The following is a 22,077-nucleotide window of genomic DNA, read 5'->3' on the forward strand; positions in this document are numbered from 1 at the left end:
CCACCTTTCCGTCAACGCCCCATTACACCCCCACCGCACGGTGGGCGGAGATGGGAGGGAGGCGACGCAGGAGCAACAACTGGACCTGGCAAACAAAAAAAAAAAACAAATGGTGGGAAAGTCCAGTCGCAGCAAAACACAACCAGAATAAAAAACACCCGCTCAAAAAATCCAAACCGAAGGGTTTATCCTCCGCCCGATTGGTGTCTCGTCCCGGTCCCCCCACCCCCTCCCCGTAAAAAACTGGTATCAACATCTGTTCCTCCTTCTTCCCTTCCCCGTGGTGTCCGTGTCAGTGTGGTGTTGTGCATGTACACGCGTGTGTGCGTTTCACCTTATTATTACAAATGGTTACAATTTTTGGCAAACTTCTTGTTTTTTGTTTTTTCTGTCCTCCCTCATTTTTGTCCTAATTCCCCTCTGCCGTATTACGTCCTGCGTGTGTGTGTGGGTGTGTGGGTGTGGGAGGATGGTGTGTGTTCGTTTTGCGTTCGCGTTCGTCACGCACTGTGACAGTGATTGGGAGTTGTACCGAGATTCGGTTCGGCTCGTTTGTCTGCCGTTTGTCTGTCTGTTGCTCGAGAATAATAATAAAAAAAAGCAACAACAACAACAAAAAAAAGACACTTTGCATTCGTCAGCTTCGTGGCACACCCGTCTCTGCCCTTTCCCGCACGGATCTGTCAACGGGGTTTTGTCGGTGTAAATACTTGGAAAATGGTTTCTGTTTTAGTAAATATTCGTCTTTCCTTGCTGCTGGTGTGCTTTGGTTTTTTTTTGTTGTTGCCAGTTTTTCTTCCCCCTCCCCCTCCCCCTCACCGGTTTGATTAGTTTTGCCCTCGATTCAGCTCGCTCGGCTTTGTTACTAAACTCGCGGTTTCGATTTTACGTGTTTACGGCGAAGACGATCTTGGTAACGGTGTGTCCTTAGCATCAGTTTCCAGATCGAAAGAATAAAGAGGATGAGAGAGAGAAAGAGAGAGAGAGAGAGAGAGAGAGAGCGAGAGAAAAGGATAAAGAAGGAGATAAGGGAGAGAGAGAGAAAGAGAAGCAACAACCATAAAGCTGTATAGGAAAGTTCTGCTAATACTGCTGCCGTTACCACCGGTAATGCCACCGATGTCCTTGCTATCCTTGCCACCGTCCCGTCCATCGCCGCCCCCCTCGCTCCTTTGCCCCACCTACCGCCCCACCCCGCAACAATAGTTCACCCATTCCCCAGGGCGCCGCCGTATCAAAATCAGTCGAAAAACACACATAAAGTTACTCAGTTACTCAGCTACAACCTATTGCCAACCAACCATTGTTTGATTGTTTTTTTTTTCTTTTTCTTTTCTGTTTTTAAACCTCCTTCACGCCCACGGGCCCCCCTCCCCTCCCCTTCCAGACAGGACATACACATCCTTTCTTTCCCCTCCGGTTAAGTCTTGAGAATAAGCAGCTAAGGTAAAATTTGATTAGCGTTTGCAAAGATGATGGCATATTTTGATTGCCTTCGTTTTATCAGTGTTATCGGTGTTTTGTTGTTGTTTCGTGTTTCATTTTGCTTTGTTCGTTTGTTCGTATTGCATGTATGTGTTGGTGTGTTTGGCGTGTGTGTTACGAGTGTGTTGCTCCTGTTTCCGATCTGGCTACCAGTTGCGATGCGAGAGAGTGTCTATCGATGGATGTCTGTTTTCTATGCCATGTAAGTGTTTTTTGTTTTTCTTCAGTACTCCTCATTCTTCATCTCACATTCCTTTCCCTTTCTCACTCTCTCTCTCTCTTTCTCTCTCTCTCTCTGCACCCGTTTCGGACGTTCGAGTTTTCGCGCTTCCTCTCGTCGCCTCGTCCGCTTCCGTTTGTTTTGTTGCTTTGTTGCTTGCAAAGTAGTTTTTTTTTTGTTAATAGCTTAAAGATTAGTTACTGCACTAGTATCATGTTTATCGAGTTCAAATATTTCACTACTGTCACTGTCACTTGGGAAGGTGAGCAGGATCGAACACGAGTTTTTTTTTTTTCTTTTAACGAACAATCAGAATTGGATTAAGCAATGCCCCCCTCCCCAGGTCTTCCCTCTTTTGCCCTCTCTGTCTCTCTCTCTCTCTCTCTTCTGCTACTTCCTCTTTCCCTTCTTCTTCTGCTTCTTCCTTTCTTCCTGCACTCCTTCGCGTCCCACCACAGCCGCACCACCCGACCCTCGACTAAGCAAGCGAACCACGTTTTTGTTTACGTTGATTGATAACATTGTTTTTTTTTTGTGTTTTGCCTTTTTTTTTTTTTGTTGCTTTGTTGTTTTGCGTTGCGGTAGTTTTGCGAAATATGCAACATGTATGTCTTGTTCTGTGTTCTGCCCTTCGGGCCCCTGTCGGTGTCTGTTTAATGTGTATGTGTGTGCGTGTGTGGGTGTGTACGTGTGTGTGTTTTGGCTTGTAACGATTGCTTTCACATTATTTAGCATTAGATTGCGGCGGGCGGCGCTAGGCGCGGTGCCACCATCCACCAACCAACCAACAACAAACATCACTAAGAGCTAAAACCAGCTTTCAACTACTCGCGGCTCGGCTCGGCTCGGTTTGGCGCGTCGCGTAAAAAACAGAAGGAGAGAACAACGAAAAACAAACGCACGCACATACCTACACACTTCGTAAACGGGAGGCGGGTTTCCTCTTCTTATTTTTCTTCTTCTTTTTTTCTCTCCCTTTCTCACTCCCTTCCCCCTCCTTCCTTCCTGCTTGCCCTTTCCTTCGCTGACTGCATTTTGTGCGCTAGTGTGGTTGTTTTGCTTTGTTTTGTTTGTGCTGCTTTGTTTTCGATTTCCCTTTTTTCCCGATTACCGATCGAAGCTTCAGCTGCTCTGCTTTCCATCCATTCCATTGAGTTTTTTTTCTTCTTTTGTTTGTTTTTGGTTTCTGCACATTACAAGCTAGGTAACGACTACGAACAATGTGGCGGTGTGCGTCAGTTACTGAGCCTTTCTTTTTTTTTTTGTTTTTTATGGGGCCTTTTTCTCCGCGCTGTGTACGCGCGTGTTTGCATGTGTTGTTTCTGTGTGCCGGTGGGTGGGTGGGGATTAACTAACAAGCTGACTTTTGATGACAAACCAGCTCCGCTTCAGAGGTCACTGTATGGACGCTTCCTGGACTCCTAGCCACCTGCAGGATCTGCCACGCCAACACTCAACACAAAATGGAGGAGCAACCTGTGGAAATCCTTCACCACATACATACACGCGCACACGCGCACGCGGCCCCCCGGGAAGGGGGAAAGGGGATTGGTGGGCTACTGCTGCTGTTGTTGTTGTTGTTGCTGCTGCTACGGGTGGGGCATCGGTTCTACATCAGCACGCTACAGCACGCTGGTGGTGCGGTTGATCTCGATGTTGTGCCGGGCATCGTAGCAGTACGATCGCTGCTGTGCGGGCTGCTGCTCGTCCGCCCGCCGCTCATCGTCCGTCCGTTAGTCACCCCCTAAGCTGAGCGCCTGCACGATCCTCGGGTCCGCCTTGCTGCCCTCGCGGAACTCCTCCAGCGTCAGCCGGTCGTCGTGGTTTTTGTCCATCTGGTCGAAGATCTTGTCCACCCGCTTCTGCGGCGTGTTCTCGTCCTCCGTCTGCGGCTGCTGGCCCTAAGGGGGGGGAGAAGAAAACACCAAACAGTAGGAGCAGGGGATCGGGCGTGTGGCGCCTCCATCACCACCACTACACTTACCACCATCTGGTAGATCGCATCGACAATGTTGTACATCTCGTCGCGCGTTATGAAACCATCATTGTCGACGTCGTACAACCGGAACGCCCCTTGAACGCGGGAAAATCAAATATGTAAAAAAAAAAGGTGCCCAATCCGCCGAAGACGGTGAGACGCGCGGCTCGCGGCTCGTGGGGGGGGGAGGTAACACTTACAATGTAGCTTCTCGTCCAGATTGCCCCGGGAGGTGATCGATAGTGCCCGGATGAACTCCTCGAACTCTATGGATCCGTCCTGTGTTGACGAGGAGGACGAGGAGGAGGAACAGAAGAGAGAGAGAGAGAGAGATGCCAACAGTAGTGAGTTCAGTGAGCCAGTTCAGGGGTTTTGGGTACCGCAAACGATTTTTTTCCCCTTTTTAGATGCACAAAATATATTCACTTTTCATCGCCACCAGCATTTTCCAAACTGTTTGAACCTTTCCACGGCTCGTAAGCGTATGGAAATGGCTGGTTTATGAATTCCTTACTTCCTGGGCAACTTATTTTTACGATAACGTATGATTCTCATCCGAAAGAACCACCAACATGAGGTCCTAAACTTTTTTCAGTTGCTTTTAACGCATCTGGGCACTTAAAGGGGGGCTTCGCTATTTGATGTTTTGAGTGACACATGCTTTTACCATTTTTCCCTGCAAGCTGATCTTTTAAAGAGTATTGTGTAAAAGTTTTGGGCCAATCGAAGCACAACTGACAAAGATATTAATTATAATGCAGGTCGCTACTTTGAAGAGCGTTTCCCAAAATTAACGTTTTCAAAGTCGGTGCCCATCCAGTACCGTTAAAACTACTGGACCGATTGATTTGAAATTTTTAACACATAATCTGTACACTCTTTGCCAGCTAGTCCCGTCGAGATATCATGAAAATTGTTGATACTTTTTTTTAAACAAATCTTTAAAAACCGTGACTTTAGGCAAAATGACAAAAAGCGTCACTTTTTCAACTTCATAATGCTGTCAAAAATGGAAAAATTGAAATATCAACAAAAACTCTCCGGGATTACCTAGATAAACTCATAATCTTTCAAACGAGCATCGATTTGTATATTTCTGATGACCCATCACGTAGCTACGATAAGCACCGTCTTTGATTAGAATCAAAAGAGTTGCCCCCGAAGACTTAAGCGACGAACCCGGTTTGATTATTGATCAATGCGCGGCACCATCATGTGAACACTTTTTCAGCGTTCAAATGCTACCAAAAGTGGAAAAAATGGCAAATTATACAACTACAAGGGGGGGGGGGGGGCTCGCCACCTTAGATAAACATAGAAATCTATCTAAAGAATACCGATTTGTATTGTTCTGATGACCCATCACGTAGCTACGAAAAAGGTACCTTTTCGCAGACCCACCTTCATAAATTCGAGTGCCCTGGATACAGTTTTTATCCAATCTTCCCCAAAATAGAGCGAAATATTCTTCAAAAGTTGTCGTTTAATATGCCATTCATTTGAGAAAATAAAGTTGAATGGTTGCATCACAAAAAAAACCGTCAAAAATGTGCCTTGTTGTTGGCTAAAAATTACCGAAGCCCCCCTTATGTCAAAATGGTTATCTTTGAACCGATTTAACCCATCTTTGCAAGTGATTTCCAATACGACATTGTCACCAGAGGCTTCTACAAGCATTTCCTGTGATTCGATCGCCGGTTTCTCCAGGTTAAAGGACAAAAATGGAGCTCCGAGCGAATGCTCTTTTTCTGGCACACAACTAGACATGATTGCGCATCGATAAAAAGTATGTTGCTGTTATGCTATGATGTGCACTGATTTATGTAACCAGGTGTCGAATAAACACAACAAAAAAACCAGTATTGCATGTCGATAAAAGCTCAATTTCTGAGCATTAAGCAAACGGCAGTTTAAAGGTTGTAAACGACAAGGTTTCCTACCAAAAACAAAAAAAAAAAAAAAAAACAAAGAGAGGCCAACAGCAACAGGGTGGCGTGCGCGACATCACCACGACCACGGTGGTGCAGTAACTACCCCCGTGTAAGATGGCAAATGCAAAACACATTCCTCCGGAATCCACCACGAGCCGGACGCCCTCGCGTGGCGCTTTAGAACGGTTTGCGTGTGGCGGACACTTGCGTGCCCGTTACCGCGAATGCCGTGGGACTTGTTGCCGTGACCGACAGCCGGGGATTTTGAGGGTGGGATGAGAGCGACTTTCACCGAAAACACACACACACACACACACACACACACACACACACACACACACACAAAAATACCCCCCTAGCTCCCGAACAAAAAAAAACCAAAAAAAAAAAGGTGGCGTGCGTACTCGTCAAGCTCGACCACCTGTTGCCGGGGCAGTGGTGAAGGGTGAGCGCGCGCTGCGCCAGCGTGCTCACCGGCAGTTGGGTGTCGCAGCAGCATAAGCGCCGAAAGACACGTTCGTTAAACGTTGCCAATACCGCAAACCGGGCACGCGATACGGTCGTTTTTTTTTTTGTTGTTATTGTTTAGTTGGGAGTCGTTTGTACCAATTTTCGTTTGTAACAGAACGCGACTAATATGCGGGGAAGAAAGGAAGGGGAGGGGGGGGGGGGGTGGAGAACTGCACAAACTTACATTGTTTTCGTCGAACACCCTGAACACTAGCGAGGCGAACTTGCTGGGATCTCCCTGGGGGAAGAATTGTTTGTATATTTTGATGAAACCCTGGAGTGTGGAAAGAGGTGAAACAAGAAGTGGTAGTGACAGAGAAAGAAAGACAGAGAGAGAGAGAGAGAGAGAGAGAGAGAGAGAGAGCAGAAATGAGATTAAGATGATGATAATGGTAGTAAGTGGAATGGAGCAACCGGCTGTACTTACCTGCTCTGTTAGCAAACCGTTCGGGCAATCCTTCAGGAATCCTTTATGCCACTGTCGAATCTCTTTCTCTGTAACTGCACCGCACCCGGGGAAGGTGACGGAAGGAGACAGTAACGAAAACGATTATTAGATCGGAAGCGAGAAGGTTCGGGGCCGGTCGATGTCTCGTCCTGCGTGTGGGAGGATCGTGGGAGTTGTTGCGGCGAGAAACTGTCTGGCATGTCTAGTGGCACCACCTGTCCTCTCCTCTTTCCCACTCACACGAAGGGAAGGGAGGGATTAATTTGGTTTTCGACCGACGCAGCAAGCAGCCAACGCTCGATGCTTCAGCATCATGAATGTTTAAACGCCTACCAGTGTGTTGGTGAGTGCGACAGAGAGAGAGAGTGGAGGGTGTTTGGTGGCGAGGATTAAAGCTGGCTGGCAGGGCACGCGCGCGCGCGGGTCGCCACGGAATTTGAATTTCAATATCGAGCCGATGAATGATGCATCGAATATCGACACCTTTTTAAGCGACAACCGCCACAAACTCGGGTCGGATCGGACCCAGCTCCATCCCGTAACCTCCTTTACTGGTTGTTCGGTCGCGCAGGTGTTGGGGAATTTTCGGGAGTACGGCGCGCGCGCACCGCAACATGCCCACAATTAGGTGCTGTTCGCTTTTTGCGCCCCCGGGGGGGGGGGGGGGGGGGTGGAGGCAGGTGGACCACCAGTAGTAGCGGTAGCGGCAAACCAGCAACCAGCAACCCGCCAGACACGTTGATTACATTTTCCGGCTAACCACCACCGCACAGAGGGTTTGTTTGAGCGCTAAAGCTGGCCATAAACTGCCGGAGCATGGGCAGCTTCGTCTTCAACAAGTGTGCCTGGCCATCCTGGCAGCCTTTTTACCGTTTATTAACATTTTAATTTATCTAAGTGTAATCAACAAAGACTTTGTGCATCATTATGCAAATTCTTTGCTCAATTAATTTCGAAATAGCAATAAATATAAAAATAGATATATAGCAATATCTCAAAAACTAATCATTCTATTGACGTGAAACTTGGCATGAATGTCAATCACAGTGCTGGCAATTAACATAAAATACGAGAATTACAAAAAATCGTTCACACGACCATACAGCGTACCCATTCGTCTTACTTTCGTGACACAGTAGCAGGTGCGTCGCGACCGTCTTGCTAAACAAAAAAGGAGTTATAGTCAAGATAACCGCCTGGTTTTTGGTATGCACGAACATCTACGAGATTAGTAGAATATTTTGCCGTCCTCTTTATGGTTTGAAGTTTAAATGTAGTCATAGCTTTTTATCAAAAATGAATCTTCCCAAAATCGATTGCGAAAAAAAGAGATAATCCCAACTTCAACGTTTTCTCAAAAGCCCGGCCCGCGCCCGCGCAAAACTTCAGATAGCATTTGAAAGAGTAAAGTTTCTAGAATAGAAAATCAAGTCGCAATGATTCCTCCCGGCTTCCTCTTTACCGATTTTTCGATGTTTTCCAGTTCTTTTCGTCTAATTGCTGGATTTGCTTTAATTCTTCAGCCTGTTTCTTGGCGATATTTGTGTGAGGATACTTGGAAAAAATGCTCCAAGAAGGATTGAAGGATGACATAATTAAATATGCTGAGAAGAAAATGGCACACCTTTTGGAGTGACCTTCTCAAGAAGACAAAACTGAAGGTGTTTGACAGGAAATTCTGAGATTGAAAGCAAACGTTTGAAGCACAGATGAATACCGATATCAACTGGATGATTTCAATGCTTGCAAATGATAGATGGTTGGAATCTAGAGTCGATTTCCTGTTTTTTTTTTGGTAAGGCAATAGCTCTAGAAATGAGCAACCCCCAAGAGAGGTTACAGATATTTTGAGAAACAAGAGAAGAGCAGCTTCATGCCAAAGAAAAACGGTTTCTTCCTCATATGTGCTGGAATTGCTAGAAAACATTAGTTTTATGGATTATGGACAACTTCTCCAGTCAGTCGATGTCAGTAGTCAGCTTTTTGGTTTTTTGTACTTTTTTGACACAATGCACATTGACAATGAATCATATTTATAACAAATAACAGCATTATGACCGGGCTCAAATACCCCTCTGTGCACGTGGTACCACAAATAAATGGCGGCCCCAAGGAGTCACTCTGTCACTTGCAAATGAACGCCTCCGGCCGCCGTTGCCGTTTACTACGCCATTGTTTACGCACCCAAGGGGGTTGCGCGAATCCCCGGAGCCAACCGAAAGCCATTTTCCGCACTCTCGCATCCTTACCTCTCGCAAGTTCTTCGTAGAGTTTCTGCCTTCTACCAACGGCGCGCGGGCGCCTCATTTTGTTGAGCCGGTGTGGCTGGAACCACAAGCAACCCGCTGGAACGTAATTAGCTGATGGGCTTTGGGTTTTTGTGTGTATGTGTGCAGAGTCGTAAAAGTGGCGCCCATCCGGTCGGTCGTATCGACGCACCGTACGTCCGGCGTTCTCTCCGCCGCCGGAGACTGTTGCCAATCATTCAATCTCGATCTGTCCGCCTGACGGGGAAAGGGGTTTGCAGTTTTGCAATTGCCACCCCCCCCCACCTCGCTCCCCGGGCACCCTGCATCCCGTTGTTGACGTGCACGCTTCGTTGACGCCATCTTGCGCTCCGTTTCTTTATTTTTTATTTTTTTATTTTATGAGTTCCGCGGTGCTAGTGCGCGGTGTTTTTTACGAGTTTCTTACGAGTTCGTGAAGTTGGTCTTGGCTCTCTCAATGCTGCAGCGAATGTGCGAGAAACTATTAAACGTAGCCGCGCGCACACGAGCCAGCACCACAGAAATAAACTACTTTCTAGCGAGACTCGATCGCCATCACTCGATTCGCTGCTGGTGTTTGGGAGGGGGTGACGAACTTTTTAATTGTTCCTTGGCCATGGCCATTCTAAAAGCCACGCGACAAACAAGAACGGGCGCGCGCGCGCGCGCGAGACAGAGAGAGAGAGAGAGAGAGAGAGCACACTCGGAGTTGTTTGTGTCCCGGGACACGCCGCTGCTGAGCGGGTTCTCTATGAGTCTGTGTTTAGTGTGTATGTATTTTGTTGAGGGGTGAGTGTTATTACTGTTATTATCGCTAGAGTGTTGCACTTGTGGAAAGCACTCACTTCACGCCACCCTTTCTGCTGACGCCTTTCCGGCACTGTTTTTTTTATTGGGCGCCCGGGATTAAATTATGCAGCGCCCGAGGTTTGTTGTTTTCCGAAACGGAACCGGGAAAGCGAGCGGATCTTCACTTTCTTTGTTTCTTTGGGTGGGTGGGTGGGTGGACGCATTCCCGCGGCTTCATTTCCGGTGGCAGGTCGGGCTGCGCACCGTGGAAAACCGTTCAAACGGGCACACCACCGGAGGATACGGAAACGAACAGAACGAACGGGCCCCGCGTGAGGTTTGGGCCGACGTTGGTCGTCGTTATGGAACGAAATGTGTATTTAAAATAAAAGGAAATGAATCAAAAAAAAAAACAGAAAAAAGGAAGAAGGCAGTGCGAGATAGTAAAAAAAAAAAGGGATGAAATGATGGGGGAAAGCTATTTGCGGCATTGCCACTAAGAAGAGTAAGGCCCCAACGAAACACAATTGAACACCTCTAATCGGCCCGCCGGAGGAGGAGTCTGCTGCTTGTGCCGCTAGTGATGAATCATGCACGAATGGCGCTGTTCGATTGGAATGTTCGAGAAATGTTCGATGGTGAAACATCGCGATGACGTCACGCCACAAGACAGGGACAGTTCGGTGGTTCTATCGATTCCAATAAAAAAGAAAAACGGAAATAGTTGGAAACTCTCTGGTCTAGAACCGCGTGGCGCCGCAGTAGTTAGAGAGAGAGAGAGAGAGAGAGAGAGAGGAAGAGAGAGAGAGAGTGAGAGAGAGAAAAAAGAACGAGGCTTGCAACAAGTGATTGCATCGCGAAAAAAAAAACAAAAACCAAAAGCAAGCGCCAGCTACCGGACAAGCCACCGGAGGAGAAAAAAAAAGAGGGAAGGGTTTCGGTGAGCCGAGAAAAAAAGGGAGAAAACGGGCACGACAATAACAGCGACGTGCGTCAAGTGCGTGATGACGGTCTCCTCATTAGCGGGCTTTGTGTGTCGCCGGGCAAGTCCCCAACCCCAAGCACAAAGCGCTCGCCCCCTCGCCACCCCCCTGCGGTTCACCCCTAGCACGTGCACCGGAAGGGTCAGATTTCCTAGTGCCGGTGAAATCTTGTCCCAAGGTTTTCCTTTCTTTTCGTGTTCGTGTTTTTCTGGGCTTTTTTTTTCTTTTTTCGTTCACCCACCAGGCGCCTCCATCGAAAGACGCACGCGTGCACACCCGGGGCCACACGCGGCCTCACAAAAACCGCCGGGGACACACCAAAAGTTATCGGAAAGTTCCGCGGGGGGGGGGGGGTGGGGGCAGGTGAAGCACCGACAGCTGCTGCTGCTGCTGCTGCTCGGAAGCGAGTGTTAGGGGATTGAGGGAGGGATGATGCAAAGTTTTCCCTCGAAGAGATCGTCCAGCATTCCCTCCGCCTCCCCCTCGGCACCGGGTAATGCTACTGTCAGAATGTTTGAAAGCATGAAGAATTAAATCCCCCCCCCGCCCCGCCCCGAGTAGCCAAGAAGCCAAAACAAGAAGGGACACGTACCGACGAAGGACATTAATGGCTAATGTGTGTGGTCATCTCGGCGTAGTCGCGTTACGACCTGGCCGGAACACGTGTACGGTTCACGGTTATAGCGAGCGAGAGAGAGACAAAGAGAAGGAAGGTTAAATTAGGTCAGAGCTAGTCACGGTTAAACCCATTAAACGGCAACAACCGGGCACAAAACGGTCCTCAGACGGGACAGCACTCATTAATACAGAACGGCCAAGTTGGTTGGCTGGCTGGCTGGCTGTGTGGCCATCCCCTGTTGCATGTCCACCACGTTGTTGCGTCTCCTTCTTCCTCTTCTTCTTCTTCCACTCATCTCGGTGAACTCCAACTTTGCGTGCCGCGGCACCGTGCCAGCAGCATCGGCGTCGTCGGTGTTGGTTTTAGTTTTTATTCCATTCCAAATTCCAATTCCGTGCGACTTTCCTGTCCTTTCCTTTCCTCTCTCTCTCTCTCTCTCTCTCTCTCTCTCTCTCTCTCTTTTTCGGAATGGAGCGGGGGGGAGGGAGAGCACAAAACAATTGTAAATCAAACTTTGGCAACAGCGACAACGACAACGGTGCTGGGGAGTTTATTATTGTTGGAAGTTTGTTTTCTTTTTATTTTTCTTTTTTTTATCGAAAACGAATCTTAGATAGATACCAACCCAAGGTCCACCACGTAGGGCTCCCCGTTTTTGGGTGCGGGGGGGGGGGGGGGGGGTGCTAAATGTTGAAGGGCAAGCACCCCGCAAGCACCCCATGTGGAAAGTTGGCGCGAAAGGTCATTGGGGCGTGGTGGAGGACGCTGAGAACGCGTGCGCCAAAAGATAACCGCCAACAAGCTCTGGGGGGACTGGGGAGTGGGGAGGAGGTCCGTAGAGGAAAAGTTTCTTCGATCGCACCGCTCCCCTTCCTCCATCTCTTATTGCCTTTCCACCGGGGGGGGGGGGGCACCCGGGCAAAGAGTGCGCCTGAGAGGAAATGGTTTCGCTTCCTTCCCGTAGCGCATCGGCCAGCGAGCGAGCGAGCGAGCTTAAGCCCTGGCCACGGCCACGGCCAAACTGTCAAAACGTCAAACGTGGTAGCCCCAAGGCCGGACGAAACGGAAACGGGGACTTACTTTCGGGTTTTCCGGGCGTCGCAGCTTATCGCCGTTACAGGCACTGGCACTGCGTTTGCGTCCATTACTGTCTAGAATCTACCGGGGCTTTATGTTTTCTTCTATTTCTAGCATTCACACTGTTTAGAATCCTAGGCCTAGCAACTGTGCGAAGCAAGATTCGTCTGTCAATTCGCATACCGCGGTTTGGAAACCGACTAGAACCGCTAGACGAAAGTGACAGATAGTTTTGTCTCGGAATTTTCTCATACACTTGCCCTAGATTGTTCAGGGTGGGCCATCAGGATGGTTCCTACTTTAAAGATGAACAACTCTGCCATTTTTCAGTCGATTTTGGTGAATAAACCAGTTTTATTTGGGTAATTCTATGCCATTTATTGTGCCATACTCAAAATAGGACACTGCTCAAATGACCGCCTTCAGTCGGCAAACAAACATACATTTTGTGGGCATTTCGCTTTGTACTTGACAACATTTAGGGAGTTAGTTGGGCAATTACAGCTGTAATTTTTGCTTTCGGTATTTAATTTTGTTTTGTGACACTTGCTTTTAACATTTTCCCCTGAATGCTGATCCTTTCAAGTGTATTGTGTAAAAGTTTTGGATCAATCGAGGAAAAACTGACAAAGATACAGAGTTTTGAAAACCCGCACTTCATACAAGGCTTTGAAGAGCGTTTCCCCAAAACCAACGCTTTCAAAGTGGCTGCCCATCCAGTACCGTAAAAACTACTGGGCCGAACGGTTTGAAATTTTCAACACATAATCTGTACACTCTTTGCCAGGTAGCCTCGTTGAGAAATCCTGAAAATTGTTGATACTTTTTTCTAAGCAAATCTTTAAAATTCGTAGCTTTTGGCAAAATCGCAAAAAGCATCACTTTTTCCACTTCAAACCGCTGCCAAAAATCTTAAAATGGGAAATTCAACAAAAACTCAACGGGGCTACTTAGATAAACTTATAATCTTTCAAATGAATATCGATTTGTACATTTCTGAACACCCATCACGCAGTTACGATACGATGAGCACCGAAAAAGGTACATTTTTTCCGACATCCATTCATAGATCTCAAGCCACGGATGAAGTTTTTCATAAATCTTTCCCAAAATATGACCAAACGTTCTTCAAAAGTTGCAGTTTATTATGGCATTTACAAAAATACATATGGGTTGATACTTTTTTTTTAAACAAATCATCAAACATGAGCCGTTTTTCGGTAGGAATCAAAAGACTTCAACGGGCGAACCCGGTTTGACAAATCGCCGTCACCGTGCTCAATGTCGCGGACCATCCAGTAGCACAAAAAGTACTAGGCCGATCGGTTTGAAATTTTTAACACATAATCTGTACACTCTTTGCCAGGTAGCCTCGTTGAGAAATCCTGAAAATTGTGGATACTTTTTTTTAAAACAAATCGCCAAAAATCGTGTGTTTAGGTAAAACGACAAAAAGCATCACTTCGCAAGGCTAGGTTCCAGCGAGACATCGATCCGGCCGGGAAGCGGTAAAATGGGCGCGAACGCGCCGCTTACTTACAGTAGGTAGCAGTCGTCAGCCGATCGATGGTGTCCTGTTTTAGCTTCGAGTTCTTTTTCCCCATTTTGTCGGTCTCGGGATACGCCCGGTGTCACTGCAGTGCCTGCCTGCCCAGTCACAGGTGCACAGCAGGTCTGGTCTGGTAGATGCTGCTAGTGGTGGTGCGTAGACGCGTAACGTAACCGCTGGATGGAGTCAGTTCAGGCTCGACGGAATCGGATCGTGGAGAGTTCCACACGCGGGTCACGCTCGCGCAAGACGCACCGAAGACGCAATGCAAACACTCACATGTACACAAACACACACGCAAACACTCACTGCAGTCTTTTTATCTCGTTATCGCTGAGGAAGGGGCTTTTGAGCTCTTTTGACGTTTGAGGCGCACCGCTTGCTGTGCAGACATTCGGTAACCTAAGCTTTTTTGGGGGGAGAGAGAGAGAGAGAGAGAGAGAGAGAGAGAGAGAGAGAGAGAGAGAGAGAGAGAAAGCAACCATCATAATCGAGGATTAGCGTGATTGGATTGAGCGAGCGACCGGAGGATCCTGTTTGCCGCGTTTTGAGGTTAAACCTTTGTAAACAAAGCCAGCAAAGGGCAACCGAATATCCCTATCCAGCTATAAATAGCTAAGGAATACGCGTCACGCTGGGACGTTTTTCTGCTTCACCATTTGTAGGCTCACGTGTTGGTGTCGGTGCGCGGGGTTATTGGGATCGGGATAAAGCATCATCGGTATTATCTCTCCACTTTTGTTTTCCCCACTTGCTCCTGCGACCCTCGACTGCGCCTTGGCGACACCGAGCTGCCGCGCCACCGTCTGCGATGGTGATTTACTGTCAATTGGGTATGGAAGAAAATGAATGCTGATTCGACCGAGGGAGGCCTGGAACGGTGGAACGAAAGTGAAGGAACGAAATGGCAAATGGGCAGCAGCTCGAGTAGGCTTGGGGTTCTCTCTCTCTCTCGAGTGAAAGTGGAACCAAGCATCGGTCGGTTGAACGAACTTGTCAGTGTTGTGCTTCGGAACATTATTTACCCGTGCCCATAAATTATGGGTTGCAAAGCCCCGCAAAAGCCCTTCATCGAAAATACGTAACATGCTATCTTTGGGGAAGAGATAGAATTTCTGAGAGACAGGGAGAGAGAGCGAGAGAGAGAGAGAGAGAGAGAGAGAGAGAGAGAGAGCAATAAAATGTTAACGAATAAAAATGAAAAACGCTAGCGCCAACCATAAAGGAGGGACGTCGGTATTTAATTTTTTCTCTGACACATGCTTTTAACATTTTTCCCTGAATACTGATGCTTTCAAGAGTATTGTGTAAATGTTTTGGATCAATCGAGGAAAAACTGACAAAGATATAGATTTTTTTTAAATCCGCGTTTCAAGGCAAGGCTCATTTGAAGAGCGTTTCTCTCAAAACCAACGTTTTCAAAGTCGGTGTCCATCCAGTACCGTAAAAACTACTGCGCCGATAGATTTGAAATTTTCAACACATCATCTGTACACTTTTTTCTAGGTAGCCCCGTCGAGATACGATGAAAATTGTTGATACTTTTTTTTAAACAAATCTGTAAAACTCGTTTTTATGGCAGAATCGCGAAAAGCATCACTTTTTCAACTTCAAAACTCTGCCAAAAATCGAAAAATTGGAATATCAACAAAATCTCTCCGGGGCTACCTAGATAAACTTATAATCTTTCTAACGAGTATCGATTTGTACATTTCAAATGACCCGTCATGTCACTACGATGGGCACCGTAAAAAGTAACTTTTCGTCGACACGCCTACCAAAATTTGATGCCATGGAATAGTTTGCCAATGAATGTTGCTCAAAACAATACCAAATATTCTTCAAAAGATGTAGATTAATATGCCATTTACTTGAAAAAGTATAGTTGAATGGTTACGTCACAAAAAGTCGTCAAAACGGGCCATTTTTGGACTCGAAAATACCGAAATCCCCCCTTCACAGAGAGAGAGAGAGAGTGACGAGACCCTTTCTCTGCGCTCGCACGCTCCGTTAGGCCAGTGATGACACGCTAGGCATCCTAGCGGACAGGCGGGAACTATATCCGATGCTCAGGCGATACGGTAATTAACTCGAAAACAATTATCACGCACTGCGCACCGATACAGTACAGTTTCCGTTCCGTTCCGTTCCGTTCCGGCAGCGTGAGATAAATGTTACAAAGCATCCCTGGCAGCCAGTACTGCGGGAGATGCTGCAGCATAGCGTCATACCATGGTCCACGGTTAGTAGCGAACAGCAGCAGCAACCGTTCAGGGAGTTCAGAAAGGGAGGCACTTCATTTATTAATCCGGTAGCAGCCCCGACAGCCCCTCGCAATACGCACCCGCAATACCGCCGGCATCGTTATCATAATTTGATCGGTTTTTGCACCGCGCTTCTCCTCGCATTGCGCGGACCGCGTATGAAGTCGCGTATGAATATTGAATGAATCGGAACCTGTAAAACCGGCAGCGGACCGGGGAGCTACCTTCCCCTCCGAACCACACATGCATGGAATCGCGAATGCAATCAACGAATGCCAGATCGGGAATGGGAGTGGGAGTCAGTTATCTCCCTTATCTCTCTTGCACCGGAGCGGGCGCTTTGATGTTTCGTGGAAGCTCGCCGGTACTCGCCCGTTTGTGATTTTCAATTATCTAATTAAACAATCCTGCCGGCCAAGGTCTGGAGGCTGTGTGCAGGCCGATGGCTCACAGCTCACTGAGCGCCGCCGGTTATGCAAGCAGAGCACATCACACATGGGTTGCACAAGACGCAACCAACGCAGCAACGCAGCTCTGCTAGTGACCAGCATCGGCAGCAGCACCGGCCAGTAGCGGTGAATATTGAATGAAGTCTAATTCCACGTCAGCAAATCTCACCCTCCCAACACACCCACCCTAACACGCATCGCGTTTGCATCACCAGTGACTGCTTTGAATGTTTGAAAAGCGTCCGTTGAATTATTCACTTTAATGGATTTCACCCGTACGGCCGCACACCTTCGGGAAAAAGGGGGTTGCTCGTGCGTGTGGTGTGTCCGCTTCGTGGATCGATGGATGTCATCTCGCTATCCCTTAACGGGTGGGGTTTACGGTATTTAAATTTTGTGTTCTGACGCATATTTTTCACACTTTTCCCGTGAATCCTGGTACTTTCAAGAAGAGTGTGAAAGAAAGTGTTGGTTCAACCGATTAGAAAGTTGACAAAGGTTTTGATTTTTGGAAAAAAAACAAATCGAGCCTTGTGCAGGAGCCCAAATCGTAACAAGTATTTACCTTTTTTTTTTTTTTTTAATTTAGGGGGGGCAGCTTCGGTAATTTCTTACCAAAAACAAGGATCATTTTTGACGACTTTTTGTGACGTAACCATTGAACTTCATTTTTTCAAATGAATGGCATATTAAACACCAACTTTTCAAGAATATTTGGTGCTATTTTGGTGAAGATTTAATAAAAGCTTCATCCATGGCAGCACGTTTAGGAAGTCGTGTCTGCGAAAAGATACTTTTTCCCGGTGCCCATCGCAGCTGCGTGATGGGTGATCACAGAAAACACAAATCGCTACTCGTTTGAAAGATTATAAGTTTAGCTAGGTGGTCTCGTCAAACTTTTTTGTTGAATTGCCTATTTTTCGATTTTTTGGCAGATTTTTAAAATTGAAAAAGTGACGCATTTTGTCATTTTGCCATAAAACCACGGTTTTTGGCGGTTTGTTTAAAAAAAAGTATCAACAATTTTCACAAAATCTCGACGGCATTACCTGGCAAAAAGTGTACAGATTATGTGTTCGAAATTTCAAATCGATCGGCTGAGTAGTTTTTACGCTGGGCACCGATTTTGAAAACAATTGGTTTTTGGGGAAACGCTCTCCAAAGTAGCGAGCTGCAAGGAACCGTTGTAAAAATCGTATCCAGTGAGCGCCAGCCCAGTGATCACACGGCTGTAGTGCAAATGAGAAAGAACCTTCCACGCTCCCACTCACTTGGCTGTAATTATGCTCTGGAGGGCGGGGACGGGGGGTGGACACTGGAGGACGTGTTTACGTAACGCCGCTTGTCACTGCTAAGATATGATCGATCAGTGCCCGGGTCGGAGCCGCGAAATGAACGAACGATTTCGGCATCTGGCATCTGGGGACCCAGCTAGTCCGGTAGGCTAATGCCTCGGTTGGGGTAAAGGTAGCCATTCCGCCCCGCCCCCCCTCCCCCTCGGGAGTGACACACTTAAGCTCCAGTAGCAGCAGCAGCAGCAGCAGCAGCAAACCGAAACCGACCGTGGCCGATGCCTTTTCGGGGAAGGAAAATATTTGGATTCAATCTATCCCGTGGTCCAGTCCCACTCTCTCCAAACCCGCTCCATTCGGGACCCCCCCACCCCCCTCCGAAAACGGTTGATTTCCGGTTGAACCACGGGTCACGCGCCACGGTTGGCTTATCATTTGATTATTCGCGCGCGCGCGCGCGCACTAAACTCTGCGTGGTTTTCAGCTCCGCATCCTCAGCGTGATTAATTATCGTGCCGAACCATCAAATACGAGGGGAGAGGAGAGAGGGAAACGGACACGGGCATATGGGTCACGACTCAAGGCAATCCGAAATCCCCTTTCCGGGCGACGAAATATGACGAAAGCGAACCACAAAATGACGACATTCATTCGGCGGAGAGCGGAACCGCGTTCACTTTGGCTTTGGCATCCCCTAAAAAATAGGCCCCGAATTGCTCCAACGCCTGGCACATTACGATAATGTGTAACAGCACAGCGGAGGGAGGGGGGGGGGGGAGGGGTTGAGGGGGTGGCATTATTACCCGGCGACGATAATTATCGGAGTCCTCCATCCTCGGCCGTCACCGGACACGCACACCACCGGACGGTATGCCACGTGCCGCCGAATCTCCCGAACACTTCCGTGTGCGACACAATGGGGTGGCTTGGAACGGGGAGTGGGGCGGGCGTAGCAACCTAAAAGGTGGTGAAAGTAGCTTTCCCGTTGGCCCCCGTTTGGCTCGTTCGATGATGTCTGTAGTCCTGTGTAGTGGAAGTGCCTCCATTTTACCTGGCATTGGCCATTGGCAACAGAAGCAGAAGAGAGAGAGAGAGAGAAGGGAGCGCGGTTGACAAATTTAAAGCACCCCCCTTAAACCACCCTCCTCAAGCCGCATTTCGCCCCTGCCACAGAGCGCGCGAAATACAGTCAAGGTCGCTTATCGTTGCCACAACATAACGTTGGACTCCCGATCTTCTTCTTGTGCGTGATTTTCAAGAAAAACCTAATTTCCACCCCTCGGACGCTGCTGGCAACTGGGAAAGCTCCGGAGAGATCTCGGAGCGTAACGTGTGGCCTTTTCCAACCGGTCCAAACCGGGAAAACGGAAAGTCTTTCCTGCACTGTGACGTGTGGTGGCACTGGGGGATGGCTGGAAGCCTTTCCACCACCCCCCCCCCCCGGGACAAACAAATTGAAAAATAAAAAAACCAAAAACAAAAAACGGAAAAATCATTGAAAAGCAAAGCTTAAGCCACTGCTGCTGGGGGATCAGGGATGGGAAAGGGGTCGGGAGGAAAAAGGGTGGGGGGGGGGGGGGGAGGTGAAGGGTGGCGGTGGCTAACTGTCCGATGCAAAAGCGATAAGCCCAGCGACAGGCTACGGGACAGGGCGCCGAGCCAGCGTACTCGTGCAACCGTGGTGGACTGGACGTGGTGTAGAAATCGGAGGGGTTTGGGGGGGGGGGGGGGGTGGGAGAATGGGAAACTAATAAGGATTACACACCGAGCGTGCCGGTGCAGCAAACAGCAACAACAACACACTCACTCAGTGACCAGTACCGAGAACGGAACGAAGTAGTGCACCCCCCCCCCCCCCCCCCCCCTGGCAGCCCCAAGGGTTCGACTCGGCGAAAAGGGTTGCTGTTCTGGTACCGGAATTTCGATTTTTTTTAGAAAAGGAGACGGAAAAAGGAAAGGGGGCGTGGGAAGTAGTGTTAAATAACCATGCAACGCTTGCCGCCCACGCTTTCCCCCCACCCCCCCCCCCCCGCTCTCGAGGGAGGAAAATCAAGGGGTGGGAGTGCAGTGTTACTTGCACCCTTGGCGCCCCCTTTAGCAGCATGGTGCTGGTGCTTCGGTTCGGAGTGGTTTCCAGTGCAATTTTCACGAGCGCCGCCTGTTGCATAATGTGTCGCCCCCGAATGCGTGACCTTCTGTTGTTTTTTTTTTTTTTTTCGGTTTTTACCTACCACAATCTCCCCGTTTTCCTTCCCTTCCCTTCCCCTCACCCTCAGAGGCCTCTCGGCGGTCGGCGCTAGATCGTCGGTGGAGTTGTGTGGAGCTCGGAGTTGAGCGAGCACAGCAATCGCGCTGCTCAAAGTTAGAGAGCGCGGGAAGGGGTGCTGATCAATTAATGCACAAAGCTGGCCCCAGGGGGTTTCAGGTGGTCGTTACCATCTCTTTAATCTCCTTTTCCACATCCCTCATCTCACAAACCCCCCCCCCCCACCCCTTTAAGGCTCAAAATGGCTCAAAATTGTGACCAGCACCAGGCGCCTCCATTTCCAGCGCTGGCCCGGGTTCTGTTTGTGCCCTCGACCTGCCTCGAACCTTATGTAACCGACCGTCGAGCGTCAACGCAACGGCTCCGCACACACACACACAGACACACACACCGCACGCACGCTCGCTCGAGGGCGCTCGACACGCACACCACCGTGTGTGCTTCCAGTGTCTTCCACGCAACCCACGCATCGGACTCGGCCCCCCGGGGGGGTGGGGGGGGGGGGGAAACGGAGGAAGGAAGGAAGAAAGAAAAAAGCATGCTAGAAAAGTAGTCCAACACACGGGCACACGGGCACACTGGCACACCCAGCAGGGGGAAGGAAGGTAGGCGCCAACGGGGCCGCGAGCGCGCCCGCGTCACCCCGTCCATTTTTTTTTTTTTGAACACATTTTGGTTTTTTTTTAATTTAAAAATTTGCACACCAAAGAAGGGGGGAAAAAAAAAGATAGAACGGAGAGCGCGAGAGAGAGAGAGAGAGAGAGAGAGAGAGAGAGAGCGCAAGAAACAGAGTGAGGTCCTGGATCCTGTGGGGTCACTTGCTTGCTTGCGGCGTCAGGCTTCGCGGGCTGATGAGGGATGAGGGTTGAGTCTGCTTCCGGTTCCGGGTGCTGCTGCTGCTGCTGCTGCTTTGATTGACAGGTGATTGAGTGGCGAGTGAAGCTCTTGCTCGTGCTCTTGGTGTGCTGTGTAAACAAAGGGGTTCGCCCGAGACGGCTCGCTGGGACTGGACACGCCGGCAGTCTCGCGTTTCCACCCCGTGCTGCTGCTGCTGCTGCTGCTGCTGCTGTTGGTGTCACGCGCGCGCTTACGTTTTACGCGCGCCGCTCACCCACTTTTGGCGCGTAGTTGACGCGACAGCCTTTTGTTGTTTTTTTTCTCTCAACTGGCCACCCACTAGTTCCTTTCGTTTCCCCCTCTTTTTCCTGTGCTTCGTCTCCACAACCACCTCCTAACGAGTGGAAGCGCTTTTCGAGGCACCACCAGACACCAGAGCGGCGCTGCGCTGCGCTGAGCTGAGCTGAGGGAAGCGGATAGTTCAAAAAAGCCCCGGGAGTTCGCGTCGAATCGCACACACACCAGCTCACACAGACACATCCACACATGCACTCGCACTCACACTCCAGGAAAACCAGCGACGGGTACCGCGGAACAGACAACAGACGTTGCGGCGTGACCGAGCGCTGTCGAGCAACTGGCGCCTGCTGCTGCTGCTACTGCTGTTGCTGAGGCTCATCGATGGACGACGACGACAACGACCCACCAGGGGGGTCTATCTCCATCCGGCGACACGCCGCCAGCGTCCAGCAGGGGGCTTCGGGTTCCTGGGGACCCGGGCGCCCGCCGACACACGAGCAGTGAGCAGTGAGCCTGCGCATCCGACACCGATCCGACGGTCCATCCACGGTGGTGGCCACCTCGCTTCGGGTGGCTCCGCTCCGGGGGCGCCGGGGTGGGTGGGAAGATGCCTCGCACACACCGAAGCGCTCGAGGCTCCAGGCGACCAGCACGCTGGTGGCTCCAGGCACGGCCAGCACGGCCTGGAAAAGAGCGGGAGGAGCCTTTTTTTTTTGTTGTTGTTGTGGTGGACCAGGCGCCTCCATCCGTATGTCTTCTTGACTGCCTTGCATCCAGCGCCCCCTTCCTTTGGTGCGGGAGGGAGTTGCCACC

At 49.3% G+C, this 22,077-nt stretch overlaps 1 protein-coding gene across 3 annotated transcripts; it reads right to left on the bottom strand.

The window, feature by feature from the left end:
• Positions 1-1,792: 1,792 nt before the first annotated feature.
• On the bottom strand, positions 1,793-21,593 carry LOC126572198 (frequenin-1). Of its 3 annotated transcripts, none has more exons than XM_050231325.1 (7): positions 21,527-21,593; positions 13,848-14,258; positions 6,552-6,625; positions 6,309-6,398; positions 3,884-3,962; positions 3,690-3,778; positions 1,793-3,606 (listed from the first exon to the last, which is right to left on the bottom strand). In XM_050231325.1, exons 2-7 carry the CDS (start codon positions 13,909-13,911, stop codon positions 3,439-3,441), a joined length of 564 nt encoding a protein of 187 aa, XP_050087282.1. In that variant the 5' UTR covers positions 13,912-14,258; positions 21,527-21,593; the 3' UTR covers positions 1,793-3,438. The 3 variants fall into 3 exon arrangements, with proteins under 3 accessions (XP_050087282.1, XP_050087271.1, XP_050087291.1); XM_050231314.1 differs by having other exon boundaries at positions 13,848-14,263; positions 21,527-21,591; XM_050231334.1 differs by having other exon boundaries at positions 21,485-21,561.
• Positions 21,594-22,077: the final 484 nt, after the last annotated feature.

The sequence above is a fragment of the Anopheles aquasalis genome, chromosome X (assembly GCF_943734665.1).
Source record: "Anopheles aquasalis chromosome X, idAnoAquaMG_Q_19, whole genome shotgun sequence".
Taxonomy (NCBI): Eukaryota; Metazoa; Arthropoda; class Insecta; order Diptera; family Culicidae; genus Anopheles; species Anopheles aquasalis.

Coding starts and splice junctions, on each gene's coding strand:
- LOC126572198 (XM_050231325.1), bottom strand. CDS start 13,911: ATGGGGAAAAAGAACTCGAAGCTAAAACAGGACACCATCGATCGGCTG. Junction 6,399..6,551: donor ACGGTTTGCTAACAGAGCAG/GTAAGTACAGCC, acceptor TCCACACTCCAG/GGTTTCATCAAAATATACAA. Junction 3,779..3,883: donor TCTGGACGAGAAGCTACATT/GTAAGTGTTACC, acceptor CCCGCGTTCAAG/GGGCGTTCCGGTTGTACGAC.